Source organism: Carcharhinus amblyrhynchos, chromosome 11, assembly GCF_965287045.1.
Source record: "Carcharhinus amblyrhynchos chromosome 11, sCarAmb.v2.hapA, whole genome shotgun sequence".
Classification (NCBI taxonomy): Eukaryota; Metazoa; Chordata; class Chondrichthyes; order Carcharhiniformes; family Carcharhinidae; genus Carcharhinus; species Carcharhinus amblyrhynchos.
In genome coordinates this window covers 86,485,191-86,511,478 of record NC_137334.1, presented here as the reverse complement: position 1 = coordinate 86,511,478, position 26,288 = coordinate 86,485,191, and the positions used below count along the sequence as shown (strand labels likewise).

Sequence of the window (26,288 nt, the reverse complement as noted above, 5' to 3'; positions counted from 1 at the left end):
CCCTTTGTCAAAACTGGGAAATAGCCACCCAACTTACACCCTATCAAGGGGAAGCAGTGGTGTAGTGGTATTGTCATTGGATTAGCAATTCAGAGACCCAGGGTAATGCTCTGGGAACCTAGATTCAAAACCTATCACAGTGACATTTGGTTCCATTAAAAAAATCTGTATTTAAAAATCTAATGATGATCGTGAGCTAAATGTGGTTTCCCTTTAGGGAAGGAAATCTTTCATCCTGCATGTGACTCCAGACCCAGAGCTGACTCTTAACTGCCCTCTGAAATGGTTGAGCACTCAGTTTAAGGGCAATTAGGGATGGACAACAAATGCTGGCCTTGGCCAGTGACACCCACATCCCATGGAAGAATTTTAAACAAATTCGGCTAAGAATTTCACATAAATTCGGCTAGGAATCTCATGCCTTTCAATGAAATCACACCTCAGCCTTCTAAATTATAGGGAATATAGAGCAATTCTGCACATTATCCCCTTACTGGGCACATATCTCATCCTGGGAATTAATCTAATCAACATTTATTACATTCCTTCCAAGGTTAATATATACTCCTTTAGGTTAAGAGACCTAAACATGTCCAGGAGCTCTCAAGTGTGGTCTCAGCTGCAATGAGATTTCTTTCACTGTTATATTTCAATGGCTTTCCAACAAGAGGTTAACAAGCCATTTATCTTTCTCATTGCTTTCTGAACCTGCATGTTAACTTTCTGTAATGAAAACTGAAAATGCTGGAAAAACTTGGAGGTCTGGCAACATCTGTGGAGAGAGAAACAGAGCTAAAATTTTGAGTCCTTGTGGACTCTTGCGCGTGATGGTACAGTGGTTAGCACTGTTGCCTCACAGCGCCCAGGGACCCAGGTTCAATTCCTGGCTTGGGTCACTGACTGTGCGGAGTTTGCACGTTCTCCCCGTGTCTGCGTGGGTTTCCTCCAAGTGCTGTGGTTCCCTCCCACAGTTCGAAAGACATGCTGGTTAGGTGCATTTGCCTACATCACTGACGTTGATGAGGGAACTGAATTGAATATGTCCGGGTTTGCCGGTGATGCAACATTAGGTGGGAAAGTAAGTGGTGAGGAGGCTGGAAAGAGGGAGAAAGTCGGGTCAAAATAGGTGGAGTGTAATGTGGAGTTATCCATTTTGGAAGGAAACATGGAAAAGCAGAATGTGATTTTAAAATGGGGGAAAAGGGAATTGTTGGTAACCGGAGGAACTTTCGTGTCCTTGTATACCAAAACATGGAAAGTTAATGTAGAAGGCGAGGTTCTCTGGCCTCCTCTCAGTGAGTTTCTCGGCGGCAAGAGGCGGGCGCTATTTGCCAGTGGTGGGATTCTCTGGCCCCACCGTTGTGAATGGAAGTTGAACCCAGGCCCCTGGCGCTGTGAGGCAACAGTGCTAACCACTGCGCCACCGTGCCGCCTCTCTTAAGTGGATTACAATAAGTGTGGCAAATTTTACGCCTCTTGTGAAACAATTTCTCTCATCAGCATGTCTTCAAATTTATTAAAAACGTGGGTTTTATTACCTTTGATCTTCTGTGCTGTCAAATGTTAGGACGGCTGGAACCTATCTGATTGAGTCCAAATCGTAAAGTCTGTTCGTCATTCACAATTTTGTATTTTCTTGCTGCAGGGACTAACACTGTCCAGGGCAACGTGAAAAATTTCCCTTGATTTTCTCCTAAACAGTGCCACATTCGTTTGAGAGGACGGGCAGGTACTTTGTCTGAAAGGCTGCACCTTCAACACTGCAGCACTTCCTCAGCGCCTCACAGAACCTGGATGGCGCACTCAGGTCCCCGGAGTGGGGCTTGAATCCGTAGCCCACTGACTCGAGAGTCACAAATGCCATCCACTGCGCTGCCCCTGACAGCCTAACACTCGCTTAGGGATGGACAGAGATCGCATCTTGTAACAGAATACAAAAATCAGGCAGCAAGCTGAAATGAAACATTTCCTCTGGACAGGGCTGGAATTTATTCACAACTCCTGTGAAAACAGAGCTTTGGGCCTTGAATACAAATGTACTGATCACTTGCAAATGTGGCACCTGTCTCTGCAAAAATCTTCTGACATTTTCTTTGACTTAGGATGTGTGTGCACAGGTTTTGCTTATGAGAAAATGGAAACTGCTTCTGCGGATCCGTGGCTTTGCTTATAAATATCTGTTTATCCTTCACAGAAGCCATTAGATTTGGCAGAGAGTGTTGATCGTGTGTTTCATACAAGGGTTTCTTTGGCATTCATTGGCCAGGCTTTACACCCTGGCCTCAAGTACTCATGAAATCTTCTACTTTGTTGTCCTTTTCTCGCTTGTGTGTGACTTTCCTTCGTACAGCAAAACCATTGCTCGTGCGATTGAGATTATTTCAGTAATTGGGTCTCTGCCTTCAGAGGGACTGACTTACAATCTAAGAAGAGAAACGAATAAGTGCATTCGTGTCTCCGGCAGTGGATCTTGACCCTGCAGCTCAGTTTTGTGGGTTCAAAGAACAAAGAAAATTACAGTACGTGAACAGGCCCTTCGGCCCTCCAAGCCTGCATCAACCACGCTGCCATACTGAACTAAACCCCCTACCCTTCCGGGGACCCTATCCCTCTATTTCCATCCTATTCATGTATTTGTCAAGGTGGGTCTTGAAACTCACGATCGTATCTGCTTCCACTACCTCTGGTTCCAGGCACCCACTACCCTCTGTGTAAAAAAACTCGCCTTGCTCATCTCCTTTAAACCTTGCCCCTTAAAGCTACGCTCAAAGTCCCTCCCTGCAGAAAATCTACACTGACAGTGTGGCGCGGGGTCCTGACGGAGTGCTGCATGGTTTGGGGCGCTGTTTTTTTGCAGGTGAGGCAATAAAGCTGGACCCCATCTGCCCTCTTGGGTAACATGGTGGGGGCGGGTGTTGGTGGGGGGAGGGGGAAGGGACAGGGAGGTAGAAGGGAAGTTCTCCTTCTGCGCTTGCCGGGGAAAAGTTCTTGTTTTGAAACAGCTGTTTTAAGCATATGCCCCGCTGGCTGGCTGATTTCCTTATCTCAGAATGATTTGCAAAGCGGCCCTTAGATAGATACGAGGTCCGTCATTAGCATATTCGAAAGCACATCGGGCCCATTTCAGCAATCACCAGCTGCCGCTTAAAAGGTGTGAAATGTATCATTCTAAAAGACTCGATAATTAACTGGGAGATGTACATGATTATTGAACTAATGTTTGCGTTGCTTAAAGTTGTGCGCTGACCGAGGCATCGATTAATTCCGTAAAAGGGGAACCCTTCCTAGGATATATTAGCAGTTTGGGGTTTATGTTACAGTGCAAGTCTGCAGCTGAGATATTAATAGCGTCAGCACTATGACGGTCGTGTTAAATTCAGTATCACAGTGCATGAACTGAGAAATAACTGGTCCTGAGAGACTTCCACTTTCCTACTGGCCACTGGAATTGGATAGGGCCTGAACTTTCCTATATACATACAAACTCTGGCCCCAGAACTAGGGAGTCATAGTTAGAGGATAAGGGGGGTAAACGTTTTAGAACTGAGGTGAGGAGAAATTTCTTCAGCCAGAGGGTGGTGAATGTGTGGAATTCACGACCATAGAATGTAGTTGAGGCCAAAACATTATCTGATTTCAAGAAGAAATTAGACAGACTCCTTGGGGATACAGAGATCAAAGGATGTGGAGAGAAGGGGGATCAGGGTATTGAATTTGATGATCATAATGAACAGTGGAGCAGACTAGAAGGGCTGAATGGCCTACTCCTGCTACTAGTTTCTGTGTGTCTATATTTAATCACTTTGCTAAACCCCAGCAACGTGGTACCCCTTTGATCCCTTGTTTACGAGTTTTTCATACACCGTTGTCAAGGTCAACATCTTGGGTATTACCATTGAGCAGAAACTGATTTGGACTGAACTAGCCACATAAATACTGTAGGTCGGAAGTTGGGAACCTTGCGACAAGTAACTCACTTCCCGACTCCCCAAAAGCATGTACGCAAGGCACAAGTCAGGAGTATGATGCAATGCTCTCCACTTGCCTGGATGGGTGCAGCTCCAACAACACTTAAGTGGTTCAGCACCATCCAGGACAAAGAAGCCCGTTTGATTGGCACCCCATCCACTACCTTCACTCCCTCCACCTCCAACACACAACGGCAGCAGTGGGTACCATCTACAAGATGAACTGAAGAAACTCACCAAGGCTCTTCCCGCTCAAAAAAGACAGTAGGACTAGGGGGCACAGCCTCAAGATAAAGGGGAGGCGGTTTAGAACGGAGTTGAGGAGGAACTTCTTCACTCAAAGGGTGGTGAATCTCTGGAATTCTCTGCCCGTTGAAGTGGTGGAGGCTGCCTCGCTAAATATTTTTAAGAAGCAGGTTGATGGGTTCTTGATAAGAGAGGGGATTAAGGGTTATGGGGAGAGGGCGGGAAAGTGGAACTGAGCCACGACAGATCAGCCATGATCTTATTGAATGGCGGGGCAGGCTCGAAGGGCTAGATGGCCTACTCCTGCTCCTATTTCTTATGTTCTTATGTTCTTATGGCTCCTTAGGCAGCACCTTCCAAACCCGCAATCTCTACCATCTAGGAGGACAAGGACAGCAGATACACAGGAACACCACCACCTGGATGTTTCCCTCTAAGTCACTCACCACCCTGACTTGGAAATATATCACTGTTCCTTCACTGTCACTGGGTCAAAATCCTGGAATTCCCTCCCTAACAGCTGTACAGGTGTACCTACACCTCCGGGACTGCGGCGGTTTAAGAAGGCAAGCTCACCACTACTTGATGGGCAACTAGGTTTACAAAATTTGGCCCTCGGTGGTCCTTCCTTTCCCTATGTTTGTCATATTGAATCTGACCCTATTGTTGGGAAAAGCTGAACATCACAGAAATACAGACTGTTTACATTACATTCAGCCCACCATGTCTGTGCTGGTTCTCTGAAGGAGCAATTCTCCTCATGCCATCCCTGCATTCTCCTTATAGCCCTGCACATTCTGAGGGATTGAGTTCAGGAGTCGGGAGGTAATGTTGCAACTTTATAAGACCCTTGTCAGACCCCACTTGGAGTACTGAGTGCAGTTCTGGTCGCCTCACTACAAGCATATGGAAGCTATTGAGACGGTGCAGAGGAGATTTGCAAGGATGTTGCCTGGATTGGGAGGCATGCCTTATGAGGATAGGTTGAGGGAGCTAGCTCTCTTCTCCCTGGAGAGACGAAGGTTGAAAGGCGACTTGATAGAGGTTTATAAAATGTTGAGAGGTACAGGTAGGGTGGATTCTCGGAGGTTCTTTCCCAGGGCTGAAATGGTCGCTACGAGAGGACACAGGTTTAAGGTGCTGAGGAGCAGGTACAGAGGAGATGTCAGGGGTAAGTTTTTCACTCAGAAGGTGGTGAGTGAGTTGAATCGGCTGCTGTTGGTGGTGGTAGAGGTGAACTCGCTGGGGTCTTAAGAGACTTCTGGATGAGTACATGGGATTTAATGGGATTGAGAGTTATAGATAGGCCTGGTAGGTATGGATATGATTGGCGCAACATGTGGGCTGAAGAGCCTGTTTGTGCTGTAGAGTTCTATGTTCTTCCTTTTCAGATCATAATCTAATTCCCTTTTAACAATGCATCGACTGACTCTACTTCCACCACACTCTCAAGCAATGCAAACCAGTTCCTAACCATCTGCTGTGTGAGAAAGCCTTTCCTCAACTTGTAAATATTCCTTTTACTAACTGTGTGCCCTCTCATTCTCGATCCTTCCACCAACGCGAGCAGTTTCTTCCCATCCAGAATATTCTGAGCCCTTGTGATTTTGAATACCTCTACCAAACCTCCTCTCAGTATTCTGCTCTCCAAGGAGAACAGACCTCAGCGTCTCCAACTATCTGCACAACTGAAGTTCCTCATCTTTACATCAGTCTCATGGACCTATTTCTGCAGTCTCTCTAACACCTTCCTATTGTGATGCCCAAAACTTGACGCAATGCTCCACCCCTCCACCATTCACCCTCAAATAGGTCCTGCCTCCCTCTTGCCTCATCTTCTTAGTGCTGCCTGGTGCCCGGTGGACAGTGCTAATGCTCCCAGTGGGTATTGCCAAGACATCCCTTGGACAGTGTCAGAGTGCCAGGCTGGCACTAATCAAGGGGCAACCCCCACTCTTTGTCCCTGACCTCCCGGGAGGGGTCTCAATGGACTCTATCCCCATCAGCAGAGCGAGAACGCCTGTTCCCCATGAGTAGGAAACAGCCGTGAATCCCTCCCGGAGTGGGTTGGGGGTGGGGCGGTGAGGGACGGGGAGAGGGGAAGACACCAGCAGGCCTGGAAAATATCGTCCTGGACCCACTAATCATATGGAAATTGTAATTTCCATATGATAATTAGCCTTGCACCAATTTCCGGCATGGAGCTGATTATGCGACAGAAAAGCCACTTGAAGAATCTCACTAAACTTCACTGAGCTGTTGACTCAGGGCTGTCTTCTCTGACTTCCTTCCTCCATCCCTGTGTCTTCAGTTGCCAAGACCCTATGCGATGGAATTCCCTTTCCAAATCTCTCCAACACACGACTTTGCCTCCCTCCTTTAAGATGCTACTTCCCACCTATCTCTTTCACTGGGTTTTTAGTCATTGCCTTGAGCGACTCTGTGTTAAATTTTCTTTAAAAGAATTCTCATCGGATGCTCCTGGAACATTTCATTCCATGAATATCGCTACATAAATGCAGCTTGTTGTTGGAAGATCTGGTCAGCATTGCTCAGTCCATCCTGCCAAAGTCACAAAACATCTACTTGACAATTACCTGTGAAAGCTTCTCACTTCAGCGTACAGCAGTGCGCTGTCCAATTAGTGTTTTGCCTAAGTACTATCATGACAACTCCTTGACTTAATTTTGGCCTTTGGTAGTTTATTCTCCATTAGTGCACAAGCTGTCTCGCTAATGTAATTGCTTTTTGCATTATGATACCTGCACAGCACTGCTGACTGATACAAGCTGTCATGCCTAGCATCGGTCAAACAACATTCGCTCTCAAGTACTTAAAGCGGGAAGGGCATCAAGTGTTGCCCTTCCTTCATAAACACTTGCTGCAGAGTTAGCTTGGGCTGCCAGTCATTTCAGAAGGATCCAATTCAAATCCCGCCAATACTTTCTTGTCCATGAATCACAAAAAGATGGTTTGCAGGTGGAGCAGGTAATTAAGAAGGCAAATGGAATTTTGTCCTTCATTGCTAGAGGGATGGAGTTTAAAAACAGCGAGGTTATGTTGCTGGTGAGGCCACACATGGAGTACTGTGTACAGTTTTGGTCTCCTTACTTGAGAAAGGATATACTGGCACTAGAGGGAGTGCAGGGGAGATTCACTAGGTTGATTCCAGAGTTGAGAGGGTTGTTTTATGCGGAGAGACTGAGTAGACTGGGACTATACTCATTGAAATTCAGAAGAATGAGGGGAGATCTTATAGAAGCATATAAGATCATGAAGGGAGTAGATAAAATAGAAGCAGGGAAGTTGTTTCCACTGGCAGGTGAAACTAGAACTCAGGGGCATGGCCTCAAAATAAGGGGGAGCAGATTTAGGACTGAGTTGAGGAGGAAGTTCTTCAGACAAAAGGTTGTGAATCTGTGGAACTCCCTGCCCAGTGAAACAGTTGAGGCTACCTCATTGAAAGTTTTTAAGGCAAGGATAGATATGTTTTTGAACAGTGAAGAAATTAAGTGTTATGGTAAGCGGGCGGGTAAGTGGAGCTGAGTCCAGGAAAAGATCAGCCGTAATCTTATTGAACGGCGGAGCAGGCTTGAGGGGCCAGGTGTCCTATTCCTGCTTCCAGTCCTTATGTTTTTATGTCCTTCATCCTTCCCTTACTCTGTAACCTCCTCTGACCTACCAATTCTCAGTGAAATCTGCTCTCCTCCAATTCTGAACTCTCACACATTCACAAATGTAATCAATCTGTCATTGCTTGTCATGCCTCCAGACACTTAGTCCCGAAATAGAATTGCATAGAATCATAGAATTCCGATTATATTGTGTCAGATGGAGGCCATTCAGCCCATCAAAGCTGCATCGACCTCTCACATCTGGAATTCCAAGTCTAAACTTCTCTGTCCCTTTCTCTGTCCTGAGCTAAGAACATAGAACATAGAACAGTACAGCACAGTACAGGCCCTTCGACCCTCGATGTTGTGCCGAGCTATGTCCAAACCCAAGATCAAGCTATCCCACTCCCTATCATTCTGGTGTGCTCCATGTGCCTATCCAATAACCACTTGAAAGTTCCTAAAGTGTCCGACTCCACTATCACAGCAGGCAGTGCATTCTACACCCCAACCACTCTCTGAGTAAAGAATCTACCTCGGACATCCCTCCTATATCTCTCACCATGAACCTTATAGTTATGCCCCCCAGTAACAGCTACCTCCATCCGAGGAAATAGTCTCTGCACGTCCACTCTATCTATCCTCCTCGTCATCTTATAAACTTCTATTAAGTCGCCTCTCATCCTCCTCCGTTCTAAAGAGAAAAGCCCCAGCTCCCTCAACCTTTCCTCATAAGACCTACCCTCCAAACCAGGCAACATCCTGGTAAATCTCCTCTGCACTCTCTCCAATGCTTCCAGATCCTTCTTATAGTAAGGTGACCAGAACTGCACTCAGTATTCCAAACATGGCCTCACCAAGGTCATGTATAGTTGCAGCATAACCCCTAAGTCTAAGTTGCCCTCTAAAACCCCCACCTCTCTTTGGTCAAGATTTTCCAAGTATCCCCTTACTTGGCAGGGTGTCAAATTTTCCACTCCAACGCAAGAGTGCCTTGGGCTGTTTCATTAATTGAAAGACCTTTTCAAATTCAAATTCTCATTTTTCTTACCAGACACCTTCCTGAACTAGGGGGTTGTTGCTTAAAAATAAGGGGCCACCCATTTAAAATGGAGATGAATCAAAATGTTTTCTCTCAGAGGGTTATGAGTCTTTGGAATTCTCCTCCTGAAAGGGTGGTGGAAAGCAGAGTCTTTGAGATAGCTACTCGTTAAGCAGGGGATGATAGGTTGTCAGGGTAGGTGGGATACAGATTTGAGGGTACGATCAGATCAGCCATGATCTTAGTAGACAGCAGAGCAGGTTGGAGGAGCCAAATGACCTACTCCTTAATCCTTCCTCGTGTGTTAAACATAGGAGGGTAGGAACAAGAAGATCCCACTCAAACTTGTTATACCATTTGCCAAGATGCTTAACTACTTGCACTTGAGTTGCCCTTGGAACCTTCTGATTGCCAAATGGAGGCAGCACGGTGGCACAGTGGTCAGCACTGCTGCTTCACAGCACCAGGCACCTGGGTTCAATTCCTGTCTGTGTGGAGTTTGCACATTCTCCCCGTGTCTGCATGGGTTTCTTCCAGGTGCTCCGGTTTCCTCTCACCGTCCAAAGATGTGCGGGTTCGGTGGATTGGCCATGCTGGATGCTTAGTGTCAGGGGGACCAGCTAGGGTAAATGCATGGTAGGGCCAGGGTGGGATTGTGGTTGGTACAGACTCGATGGGCCAAACGGCCTCCTTCTGCACTGTCGGATTCCATGACTCTATAATTCTAAAATAGCAGTCACTGAGGTGTTCTCCCTGGCTGGTGTACCAACATCCACACCACTTTGAGGCAGTCTCTACTAAGTTGGGCTGGTCATGTAGTTAGAATGATTGAAACTGGTTTACCCAAGCACATCTGCCATGGACAGCTCAGGTTGGATTGTGTTCTCATGGTGGTCGGAGGAAGCATCTCCAAGAGACTCTGAAGGTTTTGCTTCGTAGTTTTAATATCGACCTTGAGTCCTGGGAGAAAGTCGTCCCGATCATTGCACCTTACACAACCAAATTAAAATGGTGCGGCTTCCAGTGAATGCAAGTGCAGACAGAGCAGTCAAAGAGAGAAAACCCAGAGAGAAAATCTTGTCCAAGCTTAATTGTGTGCAGCATCTTGTTCTTTACTGGTGGAACCTTCCAGATACAGATTAGCCTTATCTACATATCTACATACCCATCGGAAACCCAAATGATAGGCATAGTCAGCTGTGTCTGAAAAGCTGAGAGAGAGGCAATTTTCTCACTCAGAGGGTGGTGCCTAGAACAAGCTGACAGAGGAACTAGTAGAGGTGGGTACAATTTTATCTTTTAAAAAGCTTTTAGATAGTTACATGGGTAAGATAGAGATAGAGGGATATGGACCAAATGTGGGCTAGCTTAGTGGTAAGAACTGGGCAACATGGACAAGTTGGGCCAAATGGCCTGTTTCCATGCTGTAAACCTCTATGACTCTATGGTTGTAATTTTACAGGCACGCCTGCCTGAAGCTTGTAAGATCGCTTCTGAGGCCAAAGGAGAATGTCATTCTGTGAGCCTTGCCCATCCCAAACCTGGGGCAGACGTGCCGGTAAAATCAGAGCCTATGGCTCTATTAGATCATGACTGTTCTGTATCTTAATTTCATCGAGCTGCCCTGGTTCCCAATCTACCACAAGATACTTTTACCTGATGAAAGTCCATCAATATCAGTTTTGGCATCTGAGTAATGTTTTCCCATTAATGGGTTCTGTGAGGGTTCCTTGGCTGACCTCACCCCAGCAAGACATTGTGTTTGAGCCAACATCTTCCTGACTTCCTTCAGAAGGAAGTATTTATTGTCAGAGGAGTCGTGAAAATATTGGCTTGTAAACAAGTACATCAGTTAAGTGAAATATCTGGAGTGAGTATTTTCCTTTCAGTGTTGGTTCCTATGGATTTCACAGCTTATCTTTGAAAATGTTCACAATACCTGCCTGTGGGAGGCAGGGGAGATTTATGCCTCAGCAAAATCACTTCACATCATTTGCCTGATTATTTATATTTCTGCTACAAATAGAAGAAAATGATATTTCTCTCCAAGACTCACTGAAAAAATAGAATATTTCTGCTGTGTCATAGAGTCACAGAAGTCATAAGAACTAGGAGAAGGAGTAGGACATCAGGCCCCTTGAGCCTGCTCCACTATTCGATAAGATCATGGCTGATCTTCTCATGGATTCAGCTCCACTCACCCACCCGCTCACCATACCTGTTCAAAAATGAATCTACCCTTGCCTTAAAAACATTCAATGAGGTAGCCTCAACTGCTTCACTGGGCAGGGAGTTCCACAGCTTCACAACACTTTGTGAGAAGAAGTTCCTTCTCAACTCAGTCCTAAATCTGCTTCCCCTTACTTTGAGGTTATGCCCTTAGTTCTAGTTTCACTCGCCAGTTGAAACAACTTACCTGCTTCTATCTTATCTATTCCCTTCATAATTTTATATGTTTCTATAAGATCTCCCCTCATTCTTCTGAATTCCAATGAGTATAGCCCCAGTCTACTCAGCCTCTCCTTGATGTGGAGTTGCCAGCATTGGACTGGAGTAGGCACAGTAAGTAGTCCCACAACACCAGATCAAAGTCCAACAGGTTTATTTTGTATATCTAAATACATCTGTTGGATTTTAACCTGGTATTGTCGGACTACCTACATCGACCTCAGAGTCTCTCCTCAGAAGCCAAACCCTCTCAACTCCGGAATCAATCTAGTGAATCTCCTCTGCACTCCCCCCAGTGCGAGTATATCCTTTCTCAAGTAAGGAGACCAAAGTTGTACACAGTACTCCCTACAGTACAGAAGGAGGGGGCAGCACAGTGGCATAGTGGCAGAGTGGTTAGATCTATTGCCTCACAGTGCCAGGGATCCAGGTTCAATTGCCAGCTTGGGTCATTGCCTGTGTGGGACATATGGGGTGTGGGTTTCCTCCAGGTGCTCCAGTTTCCTCTCACATTCTGAAAGATGTGCTCATTAAGTGCATTGATCCAAGCAGGCACCAGACTATGGCAACTAGGGGAATTTCACAGTAACTTCATTGCAGTGTTAACGTAAGCCTTACTTGTGATTGATAAATAAAATTTACTTTTCTTTTTTTGGCCCCTTGAGTCTGCACCAACAACAATCCCAAGCCCTACCCTCGTAACCCCATTTATTTACCCTGCTAATCCCCCTGAGACTAACAGGCAATTTAGCATGGCCAATCAATCTGACCTGTACATCTTTGGAGTGTGGGAGGAAACTGGAACACCCAGAGGAAACCTACGCAGATATGGGGAGAACGTGCAAACTCCACACAGACAGTCACCCAAGCCCAAGAATCGAACCCAGTTCCCTTGTACCCTGAGGCAGCAGTGCTAATCACACAACCTCCATGCCACAGAAGAGACGTTAAGCCATGACCCCATCTACCTGTTCAGGTGGATGTAAAAGACCACTTGGCAATATTTTGTGGACAAGAAGGTGTGTTAAACCCGTTGTACTGCTAATACTTATCCCTCAATTAACATAAATATTATTTTTTTAGTTCATTCATGGGACATGGGTGTCTCTGGTTGGCCAGCATTTATTGCCCATCTCTAGCTGCCCTTGGACTGTAGTTGAACATAGAACATTACAGCATAGTACAGGCCCTTCGGCCCTCAATGTTGTGCCGAGAGTTTAGGAGAATGAGGGGAGATCTCATTGAGACGTATAAGATGATGAATGGGATGGATAGGATAGAGATGGAGAGACTCTTCCCACTCAGAAAGGATAATAGGACTAGGGGGCACAGCCTCAAGATAAAGGGGGGGCGGTTTAGAACGGAGTTGAGGAGGAACTTCTTCACTCAAAGGGTGGTGAATCTCTGGAATTCTCTGCCCGTCGAAGTGGTGGAGGCTGCCTCACTAAATATTTTTAAGATGCGGGTTGATGGGTTTTTGATAAGAGAGGGGATTAAGAGTTATGGGGAGAGGGCGGGAATGTGGAACTGAGCCACGACAGATCAGCCATGATCTTATTGAATGGCGGGGCAGGCTCGAAGGGCTAGTTGGCCTACTCCTGCTCCTATTTCTTATGTTCTTATGTTCTTAATCCCAAGATCCCCTCCCTATAATTCTGGTGTGAAAGTTGAGAGTTAACCACATTGCTGTAGCTCTGGAGTCACATGTAAGCCAGACCAGATCAGGTAAGAACAGTAGATTTCCTTCCCTAAAGGGCATTAGTGAACGAGATGGGTTTTTCCAACAATCAGTAATGGAATCATGGTCATCAATAGATTCTTAATTCCAGGTATTTTTTATTGAATTCAAATTCCACTATCTGCTGTGGTGGGATTCGAACCCGGGTCGCCAGAACATTAGCTTAGTTTCTGGATTAATAGTCCAGCAGTAATACCGCTAGGCCATCGCCTTCCCAAACAGTAAGATTGCCTGGTCATTATCACATCGCTGCTTGTGGGAGCTTGCTGTGCACAAAAATGGCTGCCATGTTTCTTACATTAGTGCAACGGTACAACTTCAAAGGCACTTAACCGGCTGCGACACATTTTGAGATGTGGAATGATTTGAAAAGTGTCACATTTTCGTCTTGAAGTTTTTAAAAAATGTGTATTCAAGGTGGAACGACAGTCCATCTGTTTTGGTTCAAATTCTAAATTGTTTCAGACTGACGGCTCAACTCTTACACGGGAAATCCCCATCAACTTCCCAACAACATAGACTGATTATTTTTGTTTTCTGTTCATTCTCACTCTCTGACAAAAGTGACTGATGATTATAAGTGTGATTTTCAGACTCACTCCAGCTGGTAGTGACAGATTGGTTATCATTATTAGTGGAGTCTTGCTTCATCCTAACCCTGTGTTTTTATTTCGCTTCTTGCAGGCTTTTGAGGGAAACTCTAACGCGGACACTGTCGTGCATCACAAGTTGCAACACTCCATCAAGGCCAGATTCCTCCGCTTCGTTCCCCTCGATTGGAATTCTAATGGAAGGATTGGAATGAGGGTTGAGATTTACGGCTGCTCTTACAGTGAGTACGAGCCTCAACAGTCAAACAGATGAGCGCTGACATTAAACACTTCAACATCAGTATTTTCAGGGGTGGCACGGTGACACAGTGGTTAGCACTGCTGCCTCACAGCGCCAGGGACCCAGGTTTGATTCCTGGTTTAGATCACTGTCTTTGCAGAGTTTGCATGTTCTCCCTGTGCCTCTGTGGGTTTTCTCTGGGCGCTCCAGTTTCCCCCCATAGTCTGAAAGATGTGTTGGTTAGGTGCATTGGCCATACTAAATTCTCTCTCCGTGTACCCGAACAGGTGCCGGAGTGTGGCAACCAGGAGATTTTTGCAGTAACTTCATTAGTGTTAATGTAAGCCTACTTGTGATTAATAAATAGTTTATTTTACTGGTGTTATATTCACAAGGTTTATACTCCCCTCACAAGACAGTGATACAGTGGTTAGTACTGTTGCCTCAGGGACCCAGGTTCAATTCTGGCCTCGGGTGACTGTATGGAATTTGCACGTTCTCCTCATATCTGTGTGGGTTTCCTCTGTAATGCTCCTGTTTTCTCCCACGGTTCAAAAGATGCGCTGGTTAGGTGCATTGGCCATGCTAAATTCTCCCTTAGTGTTAGGGAACTAGTAGGGTAAATACGTGGGGTTACAGGGATAAAGCCTGGGTGGGAGTGTTGTCGGTGCAGACTTGATGGGCTGAACTAAGTTCTTGCAAATCATCTATTCACCCGAACAGACGCTCATGATGGAATTCCATTAGCTTTCGTTTTTCGTGTGTTCGTTTTGCACTGCAGGAATTCTGCGATTGTATGCTTCGAATGTCTTGTGTTTACACAGTGCCTTCTAACTTAATAAATCATCCCAAACAGAGTCATTATGAAACAAGATATTACACTTGGTCACTTTAAGTCAGATAACCAAAGTCCCTAATAATCTGTACCTCAGTTCTGCCATTCACACATTCTGATCACTTAATGGATGCTTTTGGCATCTTTCTTGGCCTTTGTCATCACCATTTACACTTCCTTTGGTCAATTACATTCCCCGCCTTTTAGTATAAGTATTGTCTAATTTTCTTTGCCTTCAGCTCTGACGAAGGGTCGTCCAGACTCGAAACTATCCTCTCTCTACAGACGCTGCCAGACCTGCTGAGATTCCCCAGCATCTTCTGTTTCCGTTTCAAATTCCAGCACCCACAAATTCCAGCCTTTACCAAAAACATGGTCTCGGTTTTAACCTGTGTCTCAGAAGCAAAACAAAAGGACAGAGAGAGACAGGGATCTCAAAGGAAATAATTCCAAAGCTCAGGATGAGGCAGCTGGAAGCAGAACCAGCAATAGTAGAGAGCAGTTAAAACAACAGATATTCAGGAGGGCGGAAATGGACGAGTGCAGATAACTGAGAAGACGGTAGAACTATAAGGGAATTGCAAGGAGGGCAGGGAGATATTTAGAAAGAAGAATGTTAAGAATGAAGGTGCTACTTAACTGGGAGTCAATGTAGATTAGCAAATAGAGTGCTGACAGGTGCACAATAGAACCCCGACCGTACAGTTGGAGACCATTTAGCCCATCGAATCGGCACCAACTCTCTGACAGAGCATCTTAGCCAGAGCCAACTCCCCCACCCTATTCCCATCAAATCACCATGGCTAATCCACTTTACCTACATATTTTGGAACGCTAAGAGGCAATTTAGAATGGTCAATCCACCTAACCTGCACATCTTTGGACGGTGGGAGAAAACTGGAGGACCCAGAGGAAACCCATGCAGACACAGGAAGAATTTGTGAATTACACACACACGCGCGCGCGCGCACACACACACACACACACACACACACACACACACACACATACATACACACACACACACACACACACACACACACACACATACATACACACACACACACACACACACACGCGCGCGCACACCAAGGCTGGGATTGAACCTGGGCCCCTAGCACTCTGAGGGAGCAAGGCTAAATCACTATGCCACTGTGTGAGTGAGGAACAGAGTTAAACTTTATTTATTAGTGTCACAAGTAGGCTTACATTAACACTGCAATAAAGTGCCTGTGAAAATCCCCTAGTCGCCACATTCCAGTGTCTATTCGGGTACACGGAGGGAGAATTTATCATGGCTAATACACCTAACCAATGCATCTTTTGGACTCTGGGAGGAAACCGGAGCACCCAGAGGAAACACGCACAGACACGGAGAATGTGCAGACTCCGAACAGACAGTGACCCAAGCCAGGAATCAAACCAGTGTCCCTGACACTGTGAGTCAGCAGTGCTAACCACTATGCCACTGTGCCCACAATGGATGACCTCAAGTTTATGGAGGGTCGAATTTGGGACTCAGACCAAAAGCGTGCAGAATGGTTAAGAATGTACCTTGTGAGAAAAGTTCAAGGAATAATCTACTTGAAGATGATTAAAGGACAAGGTAGGAAAATGGGGGCGGTGATTCTCCCATCCTGCTGCACTAATTCTTTATCACAGCAGGCTGGAAGATTCGTGCGGAGGGTGATTTGCAGGATATGCGAAAGTGTTCGTGCCCTGCTTGCGTCTTCCAGTCCAGATTTCCAGCGCGCTCTGCTCCGCACCAGAAATTGGTGGGGAGATGGGGCTTAAATTATTTAAATTACATTTAAATTATATTTTACATAACATTTCAATGCTATCAGCGGGCCCGAGACTGAATTCTCCTGGCCTGCTAATATCTCCCACCCTGCCAGAATGTTTCATTCCAGTGAGGGTTTAGAGTAGCTCCCTACTTTCGGGGAACCAGCTGGGCAACCCTACTGGAGTGGAATGGGGCAATCGGGGTCCCCCCCTGGGAGTAGGGCAGCGGGGAGGACTGTCCCCTGGGCATGGGCACCCTAGCGCTGCCAGCCTGTGTCCCCTGGTACTGCCCAATGGGGCATAACGCCCATGCCCAGTGGGCACTAGGGGGCACCTTGGTATTGCCCATCTGGAGTGAGGTCTAGGAAGCAGGGCCAATTGGGAGGTGGAAATCTGAAACTCTCTCCCCTCCAAAAACATTCAAGGCTGTAGCTCAGTGGAACGTTTCAAAGATGAGATTGATAGATTTGAGTGAGGCAAGTCTTCCAAGATCAAGTTGAGCAGACAGGCTTATGCTACAGGTACGCCCTGAGCGGTGACAGCAGCCCGAGCTGTTAAATGGCTTCCTCCAGTTCTGATATGATTAACCCTTAGCTACTGAAAGGACTTTCCATCTGTTTCTTCAAGGGTGCCCTCGAAGCTGTGTCCCGTTATCCTGCAAACACCTGATTAAAAAAAAAATGGAATCACAAACAATCTTATTAAGAGGTAATTGAAAGGCAGTTGTTAATAAAGTAATCGATGGAATCAAATGTGTTCTTTATTGAAGGTCACAAAGAAATCAAATTAATCTCCCTTATCAGTCTGGGTGCGAGTGACAGTATTATAAAATGCAAAGGATTTGGGATAATCTCTCCTGAACGTAGAGCGCATGAGATAATGATCATGACTTCAGGGAGATATCTTCATTCATTTGCTAATTTTAAATAACAGCAGAGAAATAGATGCAAGGGAAGAGTTGTTTTGCCAACTTTCTCACACTGACAGTGCCATGAGACGTACTGACTGGTGGGTAGCCTGACTTGGTTTGATTTGATTTGATTTATTATTGTCACATGTATTTACATACAGTAAAATGTATTGTTTCTTGTGCACTGTACAGACAAAGCATACCATTCACAGAGAAGGGAACAAAAGAGTGCAGAATGTAGTGTTACAGTCATAGCTAGGGTGTAGAGAAAGATCAACTTAACGAAAGGTAAGTCCATTCAAAAGTCTGACGGCAGCAGGGAAGAAGCTGTTCTCGAGTGGGTTGGTACGTGACACCAGACTTTTGTATCTTTTTCCCGACGGAAAAAGGTGGAAGAAAGAATGTGTGTGCGTGGGGTTCTTAATTATGCTGGCTGCTTTACTGAGGCAGCAGGAAGTGTGGACTGACTCAATGGGAGGTTAGTTTGTGTGATGGATTGGGCTGCATTTGTGACCTTTTGTAGTTCCTTGCGGTCTTGGGCAGAGCAGGAGCCACACCAACCAGAAAAAATGTTTTTCATGGTGCATCTGTAAAAGTTGGTGAGAGTCATAGCTGTTATGCCAAATTTCCTTAGCCTTCTGAGGAAGTCTTCTGAGACTTTGACTGGTGCTAAAATATGTTGTGTCATCCTGTCGGATCACATCACACTGTACATCCTCATGGGCGACCCACTACTTTGGATTCTACCGTGCATTTCAGAGCGCCGGGAACCATCTCCACTTAGCCATACATTTCAAGCTTCCCTCCCCTTTGTTATTCTGTTGTGACCAGTTGCATATCCTCTGGAACCATCTTTTGTTTCTCAGCATGCCCCATTACGGCCATCAGTTCTTTTGAATCATTCATCTTTCTGGCAAAGATCTAATTCCAAACCAGACTGTTTACAACAGTGCCATATTTCCAAGTCAGGATGGTGCATGACTTGGAGGGCAACCTCCAGACAGTGGTGTTCTCATGCCTTTGTCCTTTTGGATGATATCCCTCGTGGATTTGGAAGGTGCTGTCTAAAGAGGCTTGGTCAGCTCCTGCAGTGGATCTTGTGGATGGTACATAACTGCTGCTACTGTGCATCGATGATGGTGGAGGGAATGGATAGAATCATAGAAACACTGCAGTGCAGAAAGAGGCCATTTGGCCCATCAAGTCCGGACCGACAACAATCCCACCCCAGGCCCTATCGCCACAACCCCACGCATTCACCCTGCTAATCCCTCTGACTTACACATCCCGAGACACTGTGAATAATTTAGCACGGCCAATCAACCTAACCCGCACATCTTTGGACTATGCGAGGAAACTGGAACACCTGAAGGAAACCAACACAGACACTGGGAGAATGTGCAAACTCCACACAGACAGTGACCCAAGCCAGGATTGAACCCAGGCCCTTGGAGCTGTGAGGCAGCAGTGCTAACCACTGTACCACTTACCGATCATGTTTGTGGATGTAGTGCCAATCAAACAGGCTGCTTTGTCCTGGATGGTGTCGAGCTTCTTGTGTTTGGAGCTGCACCCATGCAAGCAAGTGGAGAATATTCCATCACACCCTTGATCTGCACCTTGCAGATGTTATAGAAGGTCAATTGGTTGGACAGCAGGTTGATAATGCAGAGTGAAAGCAATAGCATGGGCTCAATTTCTGGGGCAGCTGCGGTTATTTGTGAAGGTCACACCTTCTCAAACCTGCCCCTCATCTGAGGTGTGGTGATCCTCAGGTTGAATCACCACTATTCAGCTGTTCCCCCTCAAAGAGCAGAGCAGCCTATGGTCACCTGGGATGATGGCAACTTACCTTACCTAGATGTGCAGTCCAAAGATGTGTGGGTTAGGTTGGTTGGCCATGCTAAGTTCCCCTGAGATGTGTAAATTAGGGGGAATTAGCAGGGTAAATACATGGGGTTACGGGGATAGGGCCTGGGTAGCATTGTTGAAGGTGCAGGCTCAATGGGCCAAAGGGCCTCCTTCTGCACTGATGGGATTCTATGATTCTAAGATGATGGGACAGGCCTGTGGAGCCTGGGGATGAGTTACTTCAGGATTCCTAACCTTTGACCTGTTCTGGAAGCCACAGTATGGCTAGTCCACTCAGCTTCTGGTCAGCAGTAATCCCCGGGGTGTAGATATTGGGGGATTCAGTGATGGTAATACCACTAAATGTCAATGGATGATGTTTGATTCCCTCTTTTTGGAGATGGTCATTGCCTGCACTTGTTTAGCATGAGTTTTGCTTGCCAGTTGTCAGCCCAGGCCTGAGTATTATCCAGGTCTTACTGGAACATTGCCTGATTCTGGTCCTGCCTGAGGTTGTCTGCTGCTGATACCTTTTACCCACTGCTGTTGTACCTTCAGACTTGGTTATTCCAACAGTGGCTGGCCTCTCTTCTTGCACAGTCCATAAACCTGAACATATGCAAAACACCATTGCTCGTACCCCAACTTGCAACATAGAAACTAGAAACAGATGTCAGCCATTCGACCCTTCAAACCTGCTCTGTTATTCATTTTGATCATGGCTGATCAACAAATTCAACATTCTGATACCCCCCGCTTTCTCCCATATAGCCCCAAGAGCGATATCTAATTTCTTCTTGAAATCGTGACTTGACTTGATTTGATATGATTGGGTGGCACAGTGACACAATGGTTAACACTGCTGCCTCACAGCGCTAAGAACCCGGGTTCAATTCCCATCTGTCTGTGTAGAGTTTGCACATTCTCCTCATGACTGTGTGGGTTTCCTCTGGGTGCTTTGATTTCCTCCCACAGTCCAAAAACGTGCAAGTAAGGTTGATTGGCCATGTTAAATTGACCCTAGTGTCAGGGGAATTAGCAGGGTAAACAAGTCGGGTTACAGGAATAGGGCCTGGGTGTAATTATGGTCAGTGCAGACTTGATGGGCCAAATGGCTTCCTTCTGCTCTGTAGGGATTCTATTCTATGATACATTAGTACACGACAAAAAGTATTATTTCTTGCATGCTCTGCAGACAAAACATAGAGAAGGAAAGGAGAGAGTGCAGAATGTAGTGTTACAGCTAGGGTGGAGAGAAAGATCAACTTAGTGCGAGGGAGGTCCATTCAAAAGTCTAATAACAGGGAAGAAACTGTTCTTGAGTCAGTTGGTACATGACCTCAGACTTTTGTATCTTTTTCCTGACGGAAGAAGGTGGTAGAGAGAATGTCTGGGGTGTGTGGAATCCTGAATTATGTTGACTGCTTTTCCGAGGTAGCGGGAAGTGTAGATGGAGCCAATGGGTGGGAGGTTGGTTTGAGTGATGGACTGGGCTACTTTCACAACTCTTCGTAGTTTCTTGAAGTCTTGGACAGAGCAGGAGCCATACCAAGCTGTGATACAACCAGAAAAGCGTGAAAGAATTGACAGGGTTTGTTACTCATTATATGAAACACGTCCATTTGACATTTGTAGGAGCTGATTATGTGAGGATTCACTGTCTCACATTGGGGTTTAGAAAATCAGGCCTATCTTTGACCTACACTGGCATTGTCCCTCCCTCTGGCCATACTAAGCTGTGACATATCCGGGAAGGATATATTCTCTGGTGCATCTGTAAAAATCATCTTGTCTCCATGAAAGTGGCTTCGGGTAGGATGAGCTGGAGAATTGGCACACAAGCTGGCAGTGCTTTTTTTTTGGCATCTCTCTACCTCCAATCGCAGCCCTGATGGGCCAAAAAATCAGGCCCCAGGTCTCTGGAGTCTTTGTCCAGCAATTGAACCATGGTGCTGCCAGATATTTCCCCGAGCCAGGCCCTCCCGGCACAGAGTCTGAGCGGCTGTTCTGTTTTCTTTTGGCTTCACGCGTTGTCCTTTGGTGGAACAAGTTGCGAGTTGTTGGATAATGAATTAACTGTGATTGAGATTACACTCACCGCCAAACAAAAGCAGAGGCAGAGCTGCAACCTTCAGCCTCTGTCCCTTCCAGATGAATCTGACGAGAGTGACGTATGACTCGACATGGCTTTGAAATTGATTTTAAAATAGGTGCCTATTATTACGTGTCAGATGAGCAGTCGAGTGAGTCATTTGTCTTCATTGAGGGTGGATCAGGGACCACCATTTTTTCTGCTCCTCGGAGGTATTGATACAAACTACACGGCAGCAAATCTAACCGAACGCTGTAAGTGTGGATATCCCTGCGATGCCCCACAAAGAAAAATCTTGTGCCTTTGTAATCCCAGCAGTTGGCATCCCGTTTGGACGTGTGAGTTCTGATCACTGACTGCTGCCAGTTTTAATAACTTTTCCTGGTTTAGTTATCCGTTGTTGTAACTGCTTTCCTATGTTGTCGGAACATTAGCAACTGGAGTAAATAATTCAATCCTGCTCCGCAAAATCATGGCTGATGTGTATCTTGGTTCCATTTATCTGTCTTTGCTCCTTATCTTGTGATACACTTGCTAAACACAAATCTATTGATCTTAGTCTCAAGAGCTCCAACTCTCTCAGCGGCTGCGACTGTTTGGGGGAGGGTAGTCCAGGTTTCTGTTTGGACCTTTTACCTCTGATTAGCCGAGATCTCATTTTAAAGTCATGTCCTCTTGTTCTTCATTCCTCACCGAGGGAAAGCAGCTCTCTGCATCCTTTCTCAATGTTTTAAACAGCTTCATCAGGCTGCCACTCAATTCTCTAAGCACACGGGAATACAAAAAGCTTATGAATCTTACCCTCGTTCCTTGACCCCTTTCTCTTTATTGTTTCATGGGATGTGGACATTTCTGACAAGGCCAGCAAGGCAGTGTCTGCATGGGTTTCCTCCAGGTGCTCTGGTTTCCTTCCACAGATCAGCCATAGAAAGCAGTGATTCTGTTTGTATCACAGCTTGGTATGGCTCCTGCTCTGCCCAAGACCGCAAGACATTGCAAAAGGTCATGAATGTAGCCCAGTCCATCACTCAAACCAGCCTCCCATCCATTGACTCTGCCTACACTCCCCGCTGCCTTGAAAAAGCAGCCAGCATAATTAAGGACCCCACGCACCCTGGACATTCTCTCTTCCACCTTCTTCCACTGGGAAAAAAAGATACAAAAGTCTGGGGCAAGTATCGATTGACTCAAGATCAGCTTCTTCCCTGCTGCCATCAGATTTTTGAATGGACCTAACTTGCATTAAGTTAATCTTTCTCTATACCCTAGCTATGACTGTAACAGTACATTCTGCACTCTCTCCTTCTCAATGAACAGTATGGTTTGTCTGTATAGTACACAAGAAAGAATACTTTTCACTGTGCACTAATACATGTGGCGACGATAAATCAAATCAAATCAAAAGAAAGACACAGTGGTTAGGTGCATTGGTCACAAGAAAGACATAGTGGTTAGGTGCATTGGTCACAAGAAAGACATAGTGGTTAGGTGCATTGGTCAAAAGAAAGACATAGTGGTTAGGTGCATTGGTCACAAGAAAGATATAGTGGTTAGGTGCATTGGTCAAAAGAAAGACATAGTGGTTAGGTGCATTGGTCACAAGAAAGATATAGTGGTTAGGTGCATTGGTCAAAAGAAAGACATAGTGGTTAGGTGCATTGGTCATGCTAAATTCCCCTTAGGCGCCAGAGTGTCGTGACATGGGGATTTTCACCGTCACTTCATTGCAGTGTTAATATAGGCCTACTCGTGACACTAATAAGTAAACTTTAAGTTTTTCACAATTGTTGCCCATCACTAAATGCCAATGAACTGAGTGCCTCTCTCAGCCATTTCAGAAGGGCAGTTAAGAGTTAATCATATTGCTGTCGGTCTGGAGTAAAATGTAGGCCAGTCTGGGTAAGAATGGCAAATTTCCTTCCCTAAAGGACATTAGTGAATCAGGTGGGTTTTTACAACAAAAACAAAAAAATGCTGGAAAATCTCAGCAGGTCTGACAGCATCTGTGGAGAGAGAAAATAGAGCCAATGTTTTAAATCTGGACAACCCTACTTCAGAGCTCTGACGAAGGGTTATTGAGACTTGAAATGTTGACTCTACTCTGTCTCTTCATAGATGCTGCCAGACCTGCTGAGATTTTCCAGCACTTTTCTGTTTTTGTTTCAGATCCCAGCATCCGCAGTACTCTGAGTTTATCTTTAGGGTTTTTATAACAACTGACAACAGTTGTCATGGTCATCATTACAAAGATTTGCTTTATATTCCAGACTTTTCAATTGAATTTGAATTCCAACAGCTCCCATTGTGGGATTTGAAGCCATCTCCTTGCTTGAGGCTTTAGATTATTAGTGATTTCCCCGATGCAACTGTCTTGTCCTAATGAATTATCTTTCCCTGACTGGGAATCAAAGCCAAGCTGTGAGCAATGAGATTGCTCAGTCCAAAGAACAGACCACCAGGGAGCTCAATCCCGCTATCATTCTTATCAAACGGTATAGTCTCTTGTGTGAAAATTATTCATTACTCCAGGACCACACTGGAGAAGTAAGTTAATTTCCAGCCACTTTCCTCCAAGACTAGTTGTGTCCATTAACCCTATCTCCTTGACCTCTCCACACTCATGTGCGATGGCCTTATGGGACTCTCTGTCACCAAAAATGAGACCACTTATTCATCTGCTGCCTCCTCCTCTGTGCTCTTAATCAACATCTCCCCCAACCACTTCACCACCCTCCCCCCACCACCTTGTGTCATTCTCTAGCTCCTCCCCTATCAACCCTCTTATCCGCTCTGAGACCACCTTGCTCTTCACAGAAATAGGATCCCTACAGTGCAGAAGGAGGCCATTCAGCCCATTGAGTCTGCACCGACCGTAATTCACCCAGGCCCTATCCCATAATCCCATGCATTTAGAACATAGAACATTACAGCACAGTACGGGCCCTTCAGCCTTCAATGTTGTGCCGAGCTATGCCAATCCCAAGATCAAGCTATCCTCTCCCTATAATTCTGGAGTGCTCCATGTGCCTATCCAATAACCGCTTGAAAGTTCCTAAAGTGTCTGACTCCACTATCACAGCAGGCAGTGCTTCCACACTCCAACCACTCTCTGAGTGAAGAATCTACCTCAGACATCCCTCCTATATCTCCCACTATGAACCTTATAGTTATGCCCCCTAGTAACAGCTACATCCACCCGAGGAAATAGTCTCTGCACATCCACTCTATCTATCCCCCTCATCATCTTACAAACCTCTATTAAGTCGCCTCTCATTCTTCTCCACTCCAAAGAGAAAAGCCAGAGCTCTCTCAACCTTTCCTCATAAGACCTACCCTCCAAACCAGGCAGCATCCTGGTAAACCTCCTCTGCACTCTCTCCAATGCTTCCATATCCTTCTTATAGTGAGGTGACTAGAATTGAACACAATATTCCAAATGTGGTCTCACCAATGTCCGGTACAGTTACCTTAGCTGATTGCCCTGACACTAAGGGACAATTTAGCATGGCCAATCCACCTAACGCCCACATCTTTGGACTGTGGGATGAAACCGGAGCACCCGGAGGTAACCCATACAGACATGGGGAGAATGTACAAACTCCACACAGACAGTGACCCAAGCTGGAAATTGAACCTGGATCCCTGGCATTGTGAGGCAACCACTGTGCTAACCACTGTGCCACCCAGTGACTCATTTACTCAGTCCTAATCTCATCAAACTGGTGACTCCCCCAATTTCTGTTCGTGTTCCCATGCAAGCTGACATTATCAATGCTTCTCTCTCTGTTTCAAAACACTAACCATCATCGCCCATCCCCTCCACAGAAGTCTCTGTGCTTGCAAACTACCGCCACATTCCATCTCCAACCACATCCCCCCATTCCTCCCTAACATTCTTGAATGTGTTTGCCCTCCCCCAAATCTGTGTTTGTCTTTCTCATGATCCCAATTTGAATCTGGACAATCCGCTTTCCAACCCTACTAAAACAAAGTCACAAGTGACATAACGCACTTGGAATATAGTGTTCAATACTGGTCGCCACACTACCAGAAGGCTGCGGAGGCTTTGGAGAGGGTACAGAAAAGATTTACTGTGATTTTGCCTGGTATGGAGGGCATTAGCTATGAGGAGAGGTTAGAGAAACTTGGTTTTATGTCACTGGAGAGATGGAGGTTGAGGGGAGACCTGATAGAAGTCTACAAGATTATGAAGGGCATGGACAGAGTGGGTAGTCAGAAGCCTTTTCCCAGGGTGGAAGGGTCAGTTACAAGGGGGCACAGGTTTAAGGCACGAGGGGCAAGGTTTAAAGGAGATGTACGAGACAAGTTTTTTTCCACAGAGAGCGGTGGGTGCCTGGAACTCGCTGCCGGGGGAGGTAGTGGAAACAAATGTGATAGTGACTTTTAAAAGGCATCTTGACAATTACATGAATAGGATTGGAGAGATATGGTTCCCAGAAGGGTAGGGGGTTTTAGTATATTCATACAGCATGGTCAGTGTGAGCTTGGAGGGCCAAAGGGCCTGTTCCTGTGCTGTAATTTTCTTTGTTCTTTTTTCTAAGACTATGGAAGCAGATAAGTAGTGACTTTTAAGGGGTGTCTTGACAAATTCTGTACAGGAGTAGGATGGGAATAGAGGGATACGGTCCTTGGAAGGATGGGGGAATTTTAGTTCGGTCATGCAGCATGGATGGTGCGGGTCTGGAGGGCCGAAGGGCCTGCTGTTGTGCTGTAATTTTTTTTGTACTTTGTTCTTTATGATGGAATGATACAGGAGAGAAGGAGCCCATTCAGCCCATTATGCCTTATATTGCTCTTTGAAAGACTATCCAGTTAATCCCCCTGCCCTGCCTTTTTCCTATAGCCCACCATTTTCTTTAAGAATCATAAAATCCCTACAGTGCAGTAGGAGGCCATTCGGCCCATCA

The 26,288-nt window shown here is 45.8% G+C and overlaps 1 protein-coding gene across 1 annotated transcript in view; it reads left to right on the top strand.

Annotated features, from left to right (window-relative positions):
• LOC145349767 (contactin-associated protein-like 5) overlaps positions 1 to 26,288 on the top strand; it is an 803,770-nt gene that overhangs the window by 347,057 nt on the left and 430,425 nt on the right. The window contains exon 4 of the mRNA XM_080198309.1: positions 13,741 to 13,888. Coding sequence (XP_080054435.1) covers positions 13,741 to 13,888 — 148 coding nt within the window. The remainder of the gene's footprint in view (positions 1 to 13,740; positions 13,889 to 26,288) is intronic.